The sequence below is a fragment of the Ictalurus furcatus genome, chromosome 8 (assembly GCF_023375685.1).
Source record: "Ictalurus furcatus strain D&B chromosome 8, Billie_1.0, whole genome shotgun sequence".
Classification (NCBI taxonomy): Eukaryota; Metazoa; Chordata; class Actinopteri; order Siluriformes; family Ictaluridae; genus Ictalurus; species Ictalurus furcatus.
In genome coordinates, this window is record NC_071262.1 from 21,892,314 (window position 1) to 21,908,639 (window position 16,326).

The window sequence follows — 16,326 nt, forward strand, 5'->3', positions numbered from 1 at the left end:
GCTTTCTGCTCTCCCCGATGCTTTTACAAACACACACAGTTGGAAGTGTTTTTTTTTTCTTTCGCTTTTACCGAGGCCACTTAACTGAAAGCAGCGAGAGAATTTCGCTGACTAACACACTCTAACGTTCCCAGAGTTGTAAAGTTTGGGCTCATTAAGGAGGGAAGGAGAGAATCTGCTTTATGCGCAGACATTCACACACAAACACAGAAAAGAACCACGACGTAAAGCCACCACAGAACAAATTATATAATCATTTAAAATGAAATGAAAGTGCAAATATTCTGTTCAGAACAGAGTCTTAAATGGGCAGAGCACCACAGTTGTGTAAAGGCAAAAAAAAAAAAGTGTCTCACTGTTGAGAAACTATTTTACTACATCCATATACGGTCATGTGTTCACCATGTTTACAAGGAGATTCCACTTAAACAGCACATTTTTTTGTTAGTAACAACTTCGTAAAACAAATTGACAAAATCTGACTTATTAGGCAATGTTGAGGTTTCTTAATATGGTATAACACATGGAAGTTAAATTAGCAGCTAATGCTAAATGCCATTACAATTTCATTTAATCTGTGGAGTGGTTTTTTTTTTTTTAGTAATTTGCCAACACGTCTGAGGAAAATGTTTATAATCCAGACAATTTCCTGACATTTGTGTCTTGTTTCCACTATCACGACAGTTTCTGGGCAGTTATGTCTTGTTTCCAATCTCACTTTGCCTTTATATTAACTGATAGCAGCAGATGCTCAGTGTTATTACAGAGTAATTTTATCCATGGAGTTTTCTTTTTTTTTTTTATTGAGTAATTTCTATGTTTATATTCCTGACATTTGTGTCTCATTTTCACTCTTCCTTTACATTATCTGATGCCAGAAGATGCTAAGTATTATCAGTTTCATTTTATTCTGTGGGATCTTTTCTTTGTAACTTCTTGACACATCTGAGGAACATGCTTATATTCCCAACAGTTTCTTCATGGTTATATCTCCCTTCCACTATCACGACACGTCTTTTCTTAGTAACTTAACAAGACAGAGGAAGAAAATGTGTATATTCCTGGTCTCTGTGTTGCATTTCCTCTGTTTCTATGCCTTAATATTGTCTGTGTTAGCAAGCTAAATTGCCCTCAATCATTAGCTAGCTTCCAAGGCAGGCATCCATATTTCTCTGTTGCCTAGCAACAATGTTATAAACACTTGGACACAATAGCATGTTCTACAAGTTCCATTTGAAAACACCTTTTATAAATCGGAAAATATGGTCACGAATGAAAAGAATGATTTAAGCAGCTATGGACAATGTAAATATAGAATGCCTGTAGAAACAACACAAAAGCATCAGGAATATCAAGATTTCCCTCAGAAAAAATGGTAAATAACCTAGAAAAGGCTGCCTATGACTAAATGTACACTTTAATTACACTTGGCTTCAGCCGTTAAAAGAACATCCATGGGTACAACGTCAACACCGTCATGACTCGTAAACGCCGAGCTGTCAGATCACTTTCATCAAATTCATGAATAACAGAAAAATGGACTGTTCATGTGGGTTCTTCTTCTAAACATATTTGAACGCAGCACATGTGCAGAAAGAGGACAACAAACAGAATGTGTGTGTGTGTTTGTGAGAACGTGTTCATGTGTGCGCTTGTATGCATCACACCCACTCCTGCAACGAACGTCTACAGTGAACCAGCACTTTGGGAGTCTCCTTTTTCTGCAGCTTGGTGATGATGACGTAAATCGCTCCTAGAATGCACAGCACCAGGACCAGAGGCACCATCACCAGGACGAGGGTCATGACGTAATCGTTAGTCTCTTTCACCTGCACCACCACCTTTTTATCATCATCGTCATCATCGTCCTCACTATCATCATTATTGACATCGTTGTCTTTGTAGTCATCATCATTGTCGTCTTGGTCCTTTCCTCCTGTCTCTGGCCACTTAGGGTCTGGTTTTATATCCGTATCCGAGCCTGGATCAAAGTGAACGTGGCATCCCATGAAATCGTTCAGGATGGATCTCGGGTATCCTGTGTCGACCTTCATGCGCTTGTTGTCAACTCGCCAGTATTTGGTCCCTTTGTAGAAGTATGTGTATGCTGGGAAGAAAAAAGTCAGACACACTAAACATCCTACACACATAAATTAAAAGTAAGATAAGCACATATTCACAGGGGCAGCTCAGCAGTTAAAGGATTGTTTTAACAAGAAAATTTAATTTACACAACTTGGATTGGATTCTGCCTGACTAAGTCACTTTGGATAAAAACAAAAAAATCTGCTAAATGAATGAAAATACCCCAGTATATATACCAAAATGTAGTTTCACTCCTATGCATCTGTTTCTTTAATGAGGCTGCTGATGCCTTGCATGCAGTGACGTAAGAAGGCAGAAGCAGAGCTGGGGCTTTAGGGAATTGTTGCCCTACTTTCTTAGCAGTGAAGTCACTTTTTCCTTCTCGGAACTCTGGATTGTTTTACAACAGGCACATTTGTGATGGGCGTGTTTTTTAACCACTTAAACTCACCTCCATCATCACTGAGGAAGGCCCCTTTAGGAGAGGCAGGGATGGAACCCCATACACTGATGGGTCGTGGGTAATCTTTATCCACAGCCCGAGACTCCTCACTGAAACGCCAGTATCTACAGAAGGGAGGAAAGCGTAGGGTTTTCATGTTAAAACGAAACACTTTCATTTTAGCAAGCATTTCAATGCACATGCACTGCATGAGACACACATCCTGCACTCATAAAACACAAGCACACGTGTCCTGCTGTGTTTCCTTTATGCACACTTCAGATGCACATTCACTTTCTCTGCACTCTGAAGTTGATGTATGTTCATGAGGAAGCTCAGTTTGGGTGTGAGATCTTTGGTATGTTGCTCTTGGTTTCTATGTAATGTATACGTGATCAATAAAGACTCATTATCTCTCTCTCTCTCTCTCTCTCTTATATATATATATATATATATATATATATATATATATATATATATATCTTCAACCAAAGAAAGATCAAATAATCCATGCCTCCCCTACACCATTAAAAAGACAACATAAAACAAAAGAAAAAAAAATAAAGGAAATTTGTCTATTACACACATCTTGAATAATGGCAACAGTTTTGTATTGACATGCTGTTTTTTTAATCTAATAACATTACATAATTACAGAGAATTAGATACTTTTTTATTTCATTCTTTCAATTTGTACATTGCTCTTATCCTTCACTGGTCACAGTGTTACTGTAGTGCTATCTACAGAGCTTAATTGTATGTCTTGTCTGTTGTATATGATAATAAAAACTTGTCGATAAAAGTGAACTTGACTTGAGTTACCTGTCTCCTCTGAAGAAGTAGGTGTAGCCAGATGGCTCCCACCACACGGCTGTGTCCACTCGATCTGGCATCCCTTGACCATAGTGCATAAGTTCCTGAGGATATCCAGGCAACACGTCGGCTTCCCTGAACAGCCAGTATTTACTACCTATAGAAAGAAAAAAGCAAAGCTAAATTTTACTGATAGAAATGCATTCTCAGATTGGAACTGATCACTGGACAAAACATGCATACAATGCTGCTTTATACAGTTGAGCTGTAAAATTTGCCTTTCAGGTGCAAAATGCATTTTACTGGGATTCCCCAGTGGCACAACAGAAACGCAGTCATCCTATTCTCCGGTGACCATGAGTTTAAATCCAGACAATGCTGAAACCATGGCATACGCTCTCTCCTCTGTCAATCACAGCAACACTAGCAAATCATGGGCATCTGTGAGCTCATGTATGCGTAAGAGGGTAGATAGCACTATCTACTTTGTAGATGCGTTACACTTCCCTGTGACGACGCAACATGAGCAGCAGTTCAACAAGATCTAGGTGGTTAGCTTCACGTGTCTTGGTGGAAGCACATGTTAGCCTTCACCCTTCCCAGCTGGTAGTAGGGGTGTTACGATTCACTCGTTTTCTCGATGCATTAATTACTAATCCTGCCGATCCATCTACAGGATGCAGTGAGGACCTCTCGGTTGAATTCCTGACAGTTTTTTAATTGCACTTTGTATTCCTGCTTGCCTATATGTTCAGGAAATTTAGGCAATGTTTACATCAAATTTAAATATAGATCTTGCCATGTGAAAAGGGAACACATAGTTAGGCATATGCCTGGCAAATGTGTTAACAGGCATGAATTCACTTTTTGAGATCAACTTGAGAAGACATTTATAATATCATTGATGCATGATAGAGGATCTGAAATGTAAAGAAGCAAATCATCAGCGTATAATGAGAGCTTATGTTCAACACCCCACCTGTTTATGCCATGGAATGAAGGTGTGGATTTTAATATCAGAGACAGTGGTTCAATTGCAATTGTAAACAAAAAGGAGCTTAATGGTCACCCCTGCCGAGTGCCCCTTGACAAAGAATTTTTTTTGACTGCCATTTATTAGTAACCACTGAAGCGGTATACAAAAGACGGATCCACTCTATAAACCTGGGGCCGAATCCGAACCTATCCATAGACAACAAATTCCTATTACGTGGATATCCTATGTACATTACATATACCGATCATGGCAACAGTGTTCCCTAATGGCAGTGCAATTTATTAGTAACCACTGAAGCGGTATACAAAAGACAGATCCACTCTATAAATCTGGGGCCGAATCTGAACCTATCCATAGACAACATATTCCTATTACGTGGATATCCTATGTACATTACGTATACCAATCATGGCAACAGTATTCCCTAATGGCAGTGGCCTCTTTCAGCAGGATAATGCGCCCTGCCACACTGCAAAATGTGTTCAGGAATGGTTTGAGGAACATGACAAAGAGTTCAAGGTGTTGTCTTGGCCTCCAAATTCCCCATATCTCAATCCGATCGAGGATCTGTGGGATGTGCTAGACAAACAAGACCAATCCATAGGGGCCCCACCTTACAACATACAGAACTTAGAAGCATCTGCTGTTAACATCTTGGTGTCAGATACCACAGCACACCTTAAAAGATCGTGTGGAGTCCATGTCTCAATGGCTCAGACTTGTTTTGGCTGCACAAGGGGGATCTACACAACATTAGGCAGGAGGTTTTAATGTTATGGCTGATCAGTGTATGTGGGCCATGTTCATGATTAAAAGGTAGTGAGTAACTGGTTAGTTGGTGTAGAAGAGATTGTAATCTTGGTCTGGATTTTAATACAAAGTTTGGGTGGGTCTGAGATTAAGTTTTGGAATTCGACTTATTGATTATCGATGAGTTTTTGCTGTCAACCTGGCAACCCTGCCTAAGAAGCAAATAAAAAGAAAAAAGAAAAAAGAAAAAGAAAACAAAGAGGGTAGAAATGGTCATAATCTTTTGTACTCTTCCAGTCTGAGAGGACAGAATTATGTTGCATGAAAGGCTACTTTCCATCTCGAGTCACTGCACGCATCACACAAAGCTCTCTTACAAATGAGCGATGGCTACTGAAGCTCTAATGAAGTTTAGTGTGTTTTGTTCAGCAGCTGACACTCTGTTCTGTCTCTACAATCTGATCAGCGAGAGCATGTGGAGGCTGATGCAACACACACACAGGCCCAAAGTTTCTGCCAAAATCCCCTTCCCTCTCCCCCAACCTCCCTCACCGAATGCTTTACTACTGACGTAGTTTGGCCTAAAGAGTGTGTTGGCGCACAGGGAACAGATGTTTTGAAGAAAACAGGATAGCTGTGAAATATTTAATGTTGTGTGCTTGTATAAATGATTGATACCTTAGACAAAACGCACTTTAGACAGAAGTGCCAGCATTGCTAACAAGAAAATCCTCACTGGCAGAGAGATAAAAAAAGATTTTTACCACAACAACACCAGCATATGTCAGTGGATGACTTGACTGCTTTTTTTTTTTTCCAGATGCGAGACAAGTAAGAAAACGACAAGGAAAAATCCAGTTTGACGCAAAACACTAATACATTTTTTACCAACCAAAGACACCACAGTCCCACCTTGTGGTTTTCTATTGGCTCGTGAATTAACAAGTACTCAAGTAGATAAAGTATTAAGCGAAAAAGAGAAAAAACTTACAATAATCTGGTTGCATAAATGTGCACACCCCTTAACTAATACTTGGTTAAAGCAGTATGAGTCTACCAACTTAGCACATCGTAATTTGGCAATTTTAGATCCGAGCAGATCTCCTGTGCACAGTGCTCTCTCAGTCATTCCACAAGTTTTTGATAGGACTTCGACCTAGGTTTTGACTGGGCCATTCCAAAACACTGATCATCTTCTTCTGAAGCCGTTCCTTTGTTGACTTGGATTTGTGCCTCGGGTCGTTACCGTGCTAGAAGGTCAAAATTTTCCTTTATCTTCAGCTGTCTAGCAGAGGCCTGCAGGCTTTGTGTCAAAATAGATCGGTATTTGGAGCTATCCGTGATTCTGCCTATCTTGAATAGAGCCCCAGTCCCAGCTGAAGAGAAGCAGCCCCATAGTATGATGCTGCCACCACCATGCTTCACAGTGGGTATGGCTTTCTGTTTTGTTTTTGTTTCAGCACTAAACATATCTTTTAGAATTATAACCACAAAGTTCTCTCACATTTTCCCTAATGGTTTGGGGTGAGCTTGGATGTATATTTTCATGCGAAGGAGCTTGCATCTGGCCATCGTACTCCATATCCCAGACATGTGAAGAATATGAAAGATTGGTGTCACATGCTGGAGTGACTAGTACTTGCCAGATGTTCTTCAACAGTAGTTATTTGCGGACCATGGCTTCAGCGGTCGAATGAAACCAAGAAGCTGTCAAGAAAATTCTACAGAAACAGCTGATCTTTATATGCAGTTAATCAGAAACACTTCACTGATGACAGCTGTACGATAATTAGTTAGTGTGAATGTGATTGGTTAATTCTGAGCACAGTCACATGCTCAGGGTTCATAGAGATGCTTGATAATAAAATTCCAGGACTTTCAAGGACTTTTCGAGCGCTATTTTTTTAGTTTTCAAGTACTATACAAGAGCTGTTATTCAAACAGATTCCTTATTTCTTCTTTTAAGATTTCACAATTTTTTAAAAATTTATTTATTTAATTGTATTTTATTTGTAAGTAAATGTAAACATTGTGTTGTGTTGCTTATTAACATCAAAGGACCAGTAATATTTTCTATCAGAGAATAAACTCCAGTGTTAATTTATTATGATATTATCATTTACCCGCCCCACACATCATGTAACCAACTGTGGTTGGTCACTTTACATGCCGATCAGATGGTCACTTCCTCTCCATCTGAGCTACAATGAGGCTCTTAATTCCTGTGATGCAAGCGGGCACCGCAGATGTGCAATGAAAAGCACTACTCGTTGAAAAAAGTAACTTGTTACTGGAAATGCGACACTATTTTTAAAGTAGTGGAGCCACTGTCATGCTACTGAAAAATGTAGTTAAGTTGGTAGCGTAGCTATTTTTAGTTAGCTACTCCTGTCTCTGTCACAATGTGTAAGTGAATAGCAAGAGGAGGGGGAGGGGCTGCAGCAGGGTGTCATATATTGAGTGAAAGGACTGTATTCATGTTCTATCGAAAATAAAAACTAAAGTTTTTAGCGATTTCGTATTTGTTGACTTTATATAATTCAAGCACTTTTTAAGCACCACTAGATAAAAAATGGCTATTCTTCAAGGTTTTCCAGTACTTAAATTTCCAAAAGCCAAATTCAACCCATCAAGGATGTTTTAACAAGGATGTGTACAGTGTAAATGCTACAACTAAACTATAAATGTTGGCACCTCTTGAGCAGAGTGTATGTGTAATCTTTTTTCATCTACATTGCTGACCTTTGAAGAACACAAATTTTCCATCATGGCGTTCGTATGCAGCGTCTATGTCTTCAGGCAGGCCGACCCAGAAGAAAGAAATGGGCATGGGATAATTATCAAGAACCTGGTTCCGTCTGACCCTCCAGAACCACCGACCCTGAGAGACACAGAGAGCATCTGAAAAATCAAAAAACTTGAAAACATCTGCACATCAAAAAAGCACATGACTTTGAGATTGTGAAATCTATTTGTAGCTCTGAAAAGCAAAAACTATTCTGAGAATGGACAACTTCTGTTCCAGGGTATCCGGGAAATCAGCTTCAAACATTATGCAGCAACCATTTATTATTATTTTTGTATAAACATGGGATATGACCTAATGGAATCAGAATTGGCTAGTTTTGTGATGTTAATCGAGTTTGCACAAGTACAAGGTTTGTTGTGGTTGTCAAAGCTGAAGAGCTCCTCAGTGCAGTGCACATAGGTTGCATAAAAAATCTTACTGAGACAAAATCTAAAGAAAAACAGTCCATCTTTTAGTCCAAAATCATTGTTCTGAGACAGTGTGTCATTTGAAAATTTAAACCAAGTTTGATTTCTACATAAAAAACTTAGACCAGTTAGAAAGATATCTTTACCTTTAAAAAGTTTTGTACTTTGTGCATTCTTATCTATTGTGTGGCGGCAATAAGTCCCGCAGCAACCAAGACTTGAATGAACTGATGGAATTCAAAACACTTGTTTTAGTGTAGTTAAAAATTGTGTGAAATTATGGCAAATTTCTACTACTAATCCAAATTAAAAACATTTTCAGGGATCTGTGATGTAAAAGCATTATTATTAATTGCAAAAAAAAAAAAAGGATGTGAAGTTTATTTTGATGATTTGATGAACTCCCTTGCAAACTTATTTTCATCGTCTGTTAAAGAAATAAAACACATCCATTTTGTTGTGCAAAGGCCTTTACCTTGAAGACAAACATCTCCCCCCTGAGCACCGCAATCGTGTTAAAGTCTCCGTCGCAGATATCAGGGGCATCCTGGTCCGAGCGGCGAGTGGGTCCGGGGTCAGCCGGGGGAACCCACGGCTCGGTGGCTCTCTCAGGAGGTCTGGTGGCTCTCTCAGGAGGTTTGGTGTGTCTCTCTGGACGTCTGGTGGTCCTTAAAGGCTCTGTAGTGGTTGTAGTGGATGTGGGTTCTGGTTCAGCTGTGGTCGTGAACGATGGGGTTGTAGTGGTGCTCAAAGGCTCGGTGGGTGCAATAACAGGGGGTCCTGTTAACACACAAAATATTTCGCTTCAATTTCTCACCCTTGTGCAGAGAAACGAAGTGGTGTCACATTTTTCTTTCCACATAGCAGCAGTCATGGCAGAAAGCCTGGCTCTCACAGGCTCAGTAATGCAGCACTTTCAGATGAGCCATCCAGATGAGCCACGATGGAGAAAACAGACCCACACTGAGTCACATTAACACAATAAGGGTTTAACTCAGTTAATTTGCTGATGTAGCATTGTCGGAGCAATTAATAAATAAAGAGCAAAGACACATCTCATGGTAGAAATGCCTAATAAAGTCTAAAACCAAATTATATTGCCTAGTTTTGAAGTCACGATTATGTTTCACAACTATTTTTCAGACTGCATACATTTTTCATAGGGAGATGAGGTAATGTAATTATTACTGGAGTATCTCTGGGATTTTAGTTCCGTCCAAATTCATCATGTCATTTGTATGGTCTACATCTGGAAAGATTATGACACCTTTCACCTAGTATAAAAGAACCGTAGACAAAACCTAGCTAATATATATCTTATTCAAACTGAAATGTTGTTAGAGATTCTGCTGTTTCCTGTTGGAAAAGAGATATAAAGTATGGTATAAAGACACGTCAGGAAGTACACACTGTTTTCTGTCATCTCCCATTAAAAACAAAACAAAACCAAGAACGAGTCGAGTCAAGGACAATAAAATATAGACAATGTTTAAAAGGACATGGCAGAAAAACAGTTTTGGGTTCAGGATTTCATCCTTGGCCGATAATTTCATTCTGTTACATTGCCATCCTGCACTAACACACCTGAAATGTATACAACCACGTGCTACGAGCGCTCACCGTATATCTGCTGAATGCCACTGATGTCATCCTCGCCTAGAGAGAAGCTCTCCGTGTCCATCCACTGGTAGAACGGAGCCATGATGGCTGAGGCGTCGTTGGAGTGCTCTAGACCCATCGCATGACCCAGCTCATGAACCGCAACCAGGAACAGGTCAATGCCTGGAGACAGAGGCCATACAGGGGGCAATGAGTACTTCTCAGTACAACAATCAGCCTTATTCGGGAAAATAGTTTAAGGACGTTTAATGGCATTAACGGATTAATATTTGTTGGAAAACTAGCTTCTGAGAAATCGATTCGGTGGCACCTGTTCCTTCCCGCTGGTTGAGTGTCCACGGTTCATCCATGTCAAAGTGTGTGTCGCCTCCAATGCCTGGACCCGGGAAGAATGCGTGAGCCAGGGACCCTCCTTCACCATCAAAGAGAGACGTGTCTCCGTGATATCCAGAGGCAAACAGCAGAATAATATCCGGCCCCTCGCTGCCGTTTTTGATGTCACGATAAGGAATCTGCTTGAAGCGTAGAGGAGTCACGTTCTCCCAAACTCTAAAGGCCTTGCGGATGGCCTCATGTGACTGCTGATGGCTGATGCTGGGTGGGTGGTTCTGAATGCTGTGGAAAAAGTAGGTAATGAAATGTAACCTCTCTGAGTGGAACATATCTGATATCGGAATGAAAGGAACGCTTCATTCAAGATAGACTGGCTAGTATAAATGTAAGCTCGTTAAACAAATCCGAAAGTCATCATTTACAGAATGTACTAACTAACCATGACAAGTAGCAGTGTTTTTAAAAAATATATTTTTAGAGGTGCATTTTTTTAATGTCTAAAAATGTTTCTAGACCTGTAATAAATTGATATTTGTAAAGATAGTCTTAGTAGAAATATTACCTCCAATATAGCAAATATGCAAGTTTTTCAATTCTAATTAGTTCTTAATTTTTATTTTAGGTTTCTGTTTACATTTCTCCAACCTGAAAATGACCTTTAAAATGCTGCATTCAACTAAAAGTAGCTTGAAATTAGGAATTCCTACTCGAAAGTCAGAAAGATCACCAGTTATGTTGTATATACTAGTGTTCGTTTTTTTCCAACGGTTGTTTTATCTCGTTTTGTAGCCAGAACGCATGGAGGTTGAAAATTACATAATTCCGAGTTCTGACTTCCCACTTCCAATGCAGCCCTGTTGAGGGGACGGAAAGACTGGTCAGTGAATTTAATGTAACTGGAGTTCTCCTTGAAGCCAGCAGAGGACTCTAAAAATTACAAAGTGCTCCTTTAAGTGAAATAATTTTTCATTATTCAAAATTGTCACTAGATGAATGCTATAAAAAATAAGCAAAAAAACAAAAAATCTTAAATGGATCAAATCAGGTTACAGTTGTAGTCTCACTCACCTGTAAGTCAGCTTGTCTTTATCCCACCGTTGACCCGTCAGAGCGAAGCGTTTCCGCCTGACGCTTCCTTCACTGTGCCCCTCAAAGCGATCAGGAAGACCACATCGCGGACGCCTCATAGCTCTGAACACACAAGGGTTCAAGATACTCATTTACCAAAACACCACAAACAACCCACTATAAACATGAAACCAGAGTTCTTTCTTTTGTGGGGAAACTCAAAATACAATTAAAGACTGCAGTCTAGATTGATTTAAACAAGAAAATCCATAGAGTATAATTTCCATAGGAAAAAAAGTCAAATATTTTGTCAGCACAGCATCACAGCAAGCATCACAGTCTCAAATTTTTTTTTCTTTAAATGCTATCTGAAAATTTGTACCAGAAGCAGAGGTCTCGAAATGTGATGTGGCATCACATGCCGGATTCGTTTCATGGTCAACTCTCAAATCAGAACAACTCATGCTTAATTCTCCCGAGTTTAGTTCTAATAACTAAATTTAAAGATACTTTAGAGAAACTGTGATTCTCAAGGGATGGGCGATATGAAAAAACTATTATATCATGATAAATTTATTATGATATGTATAGAAATATATCAGTTTGCTAACAAACTAACCTTTATTTTAACCATGTTTTCATTATCAAAGAGTAGTGTTGCATTAAAAAAAAAACTGTAATAAGTGAATTTAATGATATATTGGTTGACATTATATAAAAGTAAGTAATTTTTAACGTGCAAAGGAGGATTGATCAGAATTCCTTTGTGAGCAGATAGGAGTGGGATTAGAAGAAAAAAGGCCCTACGAACACTTGCATCTTCAAGGCTCTGTACAACAAACCTGTACAATAAAATTTAAAGTAAGGTCATACTTACTTTAAAGTGGCGGGGTCCACTTGGCCGGTGACGTCCAGGCTGTAGAAGCGCTGCATGTCCTTTATGGCAGTGGACAGAATCTGCGCCGACTGCATGGTGGACATCTGTCTGCTGGCCTGGGACAGGTAGCCATAGGTCCTCAGCCATGTCTTCAGCAGCAGCATGGAGACGATAGAGAAAAACCAGAACAGTTATTAATAACTTCTTGAGTTTATTTCACAATTATGATCTCGGACTGATTAGTCTCTTGTTCTCTATTGTGCAAATCCCCCATCTGGGATAATTAGTGAACCAAGTATTAAAAAGATAATCTTGTGAGGAATCAAATTTTCCCCTTATTGCATATGTAGTTCGATGTCAAATCTAGTCTCTATTGTACCTAAAAACTTTTCAGTAAATAAAAGCCCAAATCTTTAAACATGATGGTTATTTTGTTAATTAGCAGGGATAGTCTGTATTAATGGATTTATCTATTTAAAGTATAAACACTTTTAGCATTATGGCTACAGGACCGTCTTCAAATCTTGGGAGGCAAGGCAAATCCAAACGCAATGTAATGGTGCTTCTCGCCATCAAATTTTCTTATAAGACACAAAATTGGTTTAATAACCGGATATGCCATCTATGTTTCATTAACACAGCCTCTTTAACGTTCATTATCTTTACTGTCCTCATTGTGCCAAATCAGAGGAAGTGGTCAAAGGAAGTGCTCCAGTGCAGGTATGTTTTGACTCTGACCTATGTATAGAGACAGCTTCAACTCTTACAATCACATGTACAAAAGTTATGTAGTTGAGTAAGAGAACAGTACACAACAAATCTGTATGTGCTCACTGAAGAGCTGGATGCAGTGTGAAGCAGATATTTACAGACAAACTTTTGGGTGAAATACACTTTCATTAGATCAACGCTCCAATGCAAACTAAAGAAGCAAACGCCGGACACTAAATATGTCTTGGCTGGCTGCATGACCATCTTTAGGATAAGTGAAAGTTGATATTTCACCAAAGTGTTCCTTTAACTATGAAGATCTGGATCAGAAACGTGTAGAAAAGTGGTGGCAGACCCATGAGTGAATACAGATGGAGGCGAAATGCTGAGTGCCTCTCTGGGCTGCACCGAGTGAACCTTTGAAACCCCTGAAATCACAACACGACCTACACAGCGGGGCTGGAAACTTTCTGACGACTCTCAGTCAACCCAAGGGAGCACACAGAGAAAAGAAAGCTGTGCAGGGCTGATATCGGACTGATATATATGGTCAAGTTCAACACCAACTCTTGCCTGTTTTAAGTCTGAAAGATTGGGTTACACACTGGCTTGTGCTTTGTTCTACAGTAGATGGTTCTAATCTGATTTAAGTCGAAAAGTACAGAATCCAGCGCACAACTATTCGTCTCTAAAGAGTTATTTTTTTTCCAAGCTCAAGAGCAGGCTGATGTGAATAAAAGGAAAACAGCTGTGCTGAAGTTAATTCCAGTTGCACAGAAACTGGAGAGAGTATCACTTTCAATATATCCACCACTTAATGTGACAATGTTATAGATTTGCATACTACAATAACTAATATAGGACTGCACAATATATTAAAATTCACTCCTAGTAGTAGACCAAGTTATTCTTCCCATTTATCTTTGTTATTTTTCCAATTTTGAGGTGACTGTCGCTACACATTAAATCAAAGAGCTGGTATTTACACTATTGTATCAGCCAAGTAACTGAGTTGCACTAATTTTTTTCACCGAGTTTTTTTTGCTTTTCGGTTGGAAGCACAGCCGACTCAAAACCATGAGCTGCCAAAAAGTCACGTTACACGTGTAAATATTTGATCCGACTTCTTTTATGATACCGGTTAAGCACGCATGCAGATATGAGAAATATCAAATAAAAAAAAGTGTGCATAAATGATATAACTAGACTCCCGATGACAAAAATCTGATTTAAAACATCATAGAAATGTTTACATGGGGTCTTAATCTGATTAAGCAGATACTGATTGTTTTACTGGTGTCCATCTAAACACTGAATTATATTTTAAAGATTAACAGTGTACATCCCCATGTATGTACATAATAAGTCGAATCTAGATGGCTTTAATTTGATCGAAGGCATTGTAGCAATCTTCACATGGGGTCTTAATCTGATTAATCAGATATTGATTGTTTTATTGGTGTCCATCTAAACACAGAGTTATAGTTTGAACATTAACAGTGTACATCCCCATGTATGTACATAATAAGTCGAATCTAATTGGTTCTACTCTGATTTAAGGCATTGTAGCAATGTTTACATGGGGTCTTAATCTGATTACACAGATATTGTTTTATTAGTGTCCATGTAAACACAAATACTTATACTGTGATGATAAACAATATGTAAACACTGAATGACTAAAATCCAGATGGCTTTATTCCGATTTAAGACATCACAGCAATGTTTACATGAGGTCATAATCTCATTAATCAGATGTTAATCAGATGTAAACAAGATTTATACTGTGATTTTGAGGCTACATTCGATTTGTTTAGTTGTCTCTCCACTAGGATCATTTCCACAATGTCCTCAGACATATTTCTGTTCATGATAATAATGAAAAATAGTTTTAATGCTCTACCTCAGCGTTGAACTCGTCCTCTTGCGCCGAAACTCCGACTGCCTTCAGCACCAACACAAGGACAGAAAAAACTACCGCAGGTGTGAAAAAAGGTTTACACATCATCTCTGTGCACAGGTTCAGATCCCAGGGGAAGGTTTTTGCCTCGGTTACTGTTTGTTGTTATTTGTGCGCACTAGACTAGAAAGTGCGCACTAGACGCAAACAAGCGGCACCATTAATTCAGCAAAGAAAATATTATTATTATTATTATTATTATTAAGTTTGCGGTGGAATTGTCGGTTTCCCTGTGTCCCGATTTGAGCTTGCAAGCTTTACATTTCTATCTCAGATGTAATCCGGATGCAATCTGCAAATGTTTGTGGCCTTTTCCCTTTTTAAAAAAAATAAATAAATAAAAATTAGCTACACATTTCCATTTCCGCTCAGCTGTAAAACACGCTTCTCACTCCCCAAAACACTTTATCATGCTGCAGTTATTCTAATACGAACCCGACTTTCAATTCGGAAAACTAGAAAAAGTGCTACTTGTTGACTGTAGCCATGTCCTGTGCTGCTGAATACCGGTAGAGTTTTGCAGGGAAAAGTTTCAGGTTGCATGTGTGAGTGTAACTGTATCAGGGTTGCCAGATTAAACATAAAACCCGCCCAAATCGCACCTTCTAAAACTCTATCGACCAATTCAAAGGACGTTATTTGTGTGGCTGCCTGGGAAAACTCTTCATAAGCCCTATTCGGACGGGATTTCACACTGGCTTTTTAGTCCAAAACAGAGCATGGTTTGCCTGAAAAATTGGTAATGTGAAAGCTGTCATGTGGACCTTGGTACCGAACCCAAGACTACCTGTAGGAGGTGTTCCGAGTTTGGTTGCATTGGAACTGTGTCGTGATTCCCGAGAATGCGAACGGAATATGTACTGAGGTCTGCACTTGTTCAGGAAGTAAAGTAACATGCGCATGAGTTTTAGCCAATGACTGTATCGTTAGTGTCCACAATCCACTGTTGTGCACAATAGCACCAAAATAAATGATAGTGAGTCCCATTGTGTTCTCCATGCACATTTGTGATGTAAGATGAATGCAAATGCACCAGGGTTCAATAGAATCCTGACCAACACTGTGGTATGCCAGAAACAATCGCACTCAGATTCAGACTGTAAATTTACATGGAGTGCTGGGGTAATTTCCAATATTGCAGTTTACAGGTGCGACGCTGGTTTTATTTCTGTACAAATCTACCATGTTGGTGTTTTTCATTGTCCTCTTCTGAAAGAATTAGTTATTCTTTTTCACCAAACTCTGCATTTGTCTGAGATTTTTAGCAGCAGTTACAGCTATGAAGTATTACTTTATATTCACATACACACTTCTATCCATCCATCTCCCATTCTGCTTATCCTACAGAGGGAATCCTGGAGCCTATCCCAAGGAACATAAGATGAACACAAGGAACATAAGATGAACACAAGTGGCCTAGAGGTAGTCATTAAGCAATTATTTTGTATATCTTT

General features: G+C 39.1%; 1 protein-coding gene across 1 annotated transcript; it reads right to left on the reverse strand.

Annotated features, from left to right (window-relative positions):
* Positions 1-508: 508 nt before the first annotated feature.
* Positions 509-15,549, reverse strand: mmp15a (matrix metallopeptidase 15a). Its single transcript, XM_053631467.1, has 10 exons — positions 14,816-15,549; positions 12,202-12,350; positions 11,325-11,447; positions 10,234-10,538; positions 9,924-10,085; positions 8,779-9,083; positions 7,830-7,968; positions 3,350-3,497; positions 2,537-2,652; positions 509-2,107 (listed from the first exon to the last, which is right to left on the reverse strand). The coding sequence occupies exons 1-10, from the start codon at positions 14,918-14,920 to the stop codon at positions 1,662-1,664; spliced, it is 1,998 nt and encodes a 665-aa protein (XP_053487442.1). The 5' UTR covers positions 14,921-15,549; the 3' UTR covers positions 509-1,661.
* Positions 15,550-16,326: the final 777 nt, after the last annotated feature.

Coding starts and splice junctions, on each gene's coding strand:
- mmp15a (XM_053631467.1), bottom strand. CDS start 14,920: ATGATGTGTAAACCTTTTTTCACACCTGCGGTAGTTTTTTCTGTCCTT. Junction 10,539..11,324: donor AAAGACAAGCTGACTTACAG/GTGAGTGAGACT, acceptor CTTTTTCCACAG/CATTCAGAACCACCCACCCA. Junction 2,653..3,349: donor TACTTCTTCAGAGGAGACAG/GTAACTCAAGTC, acceptor TCCCTTCTGTAG/ATACTGGCGTTTCAGTGAGG.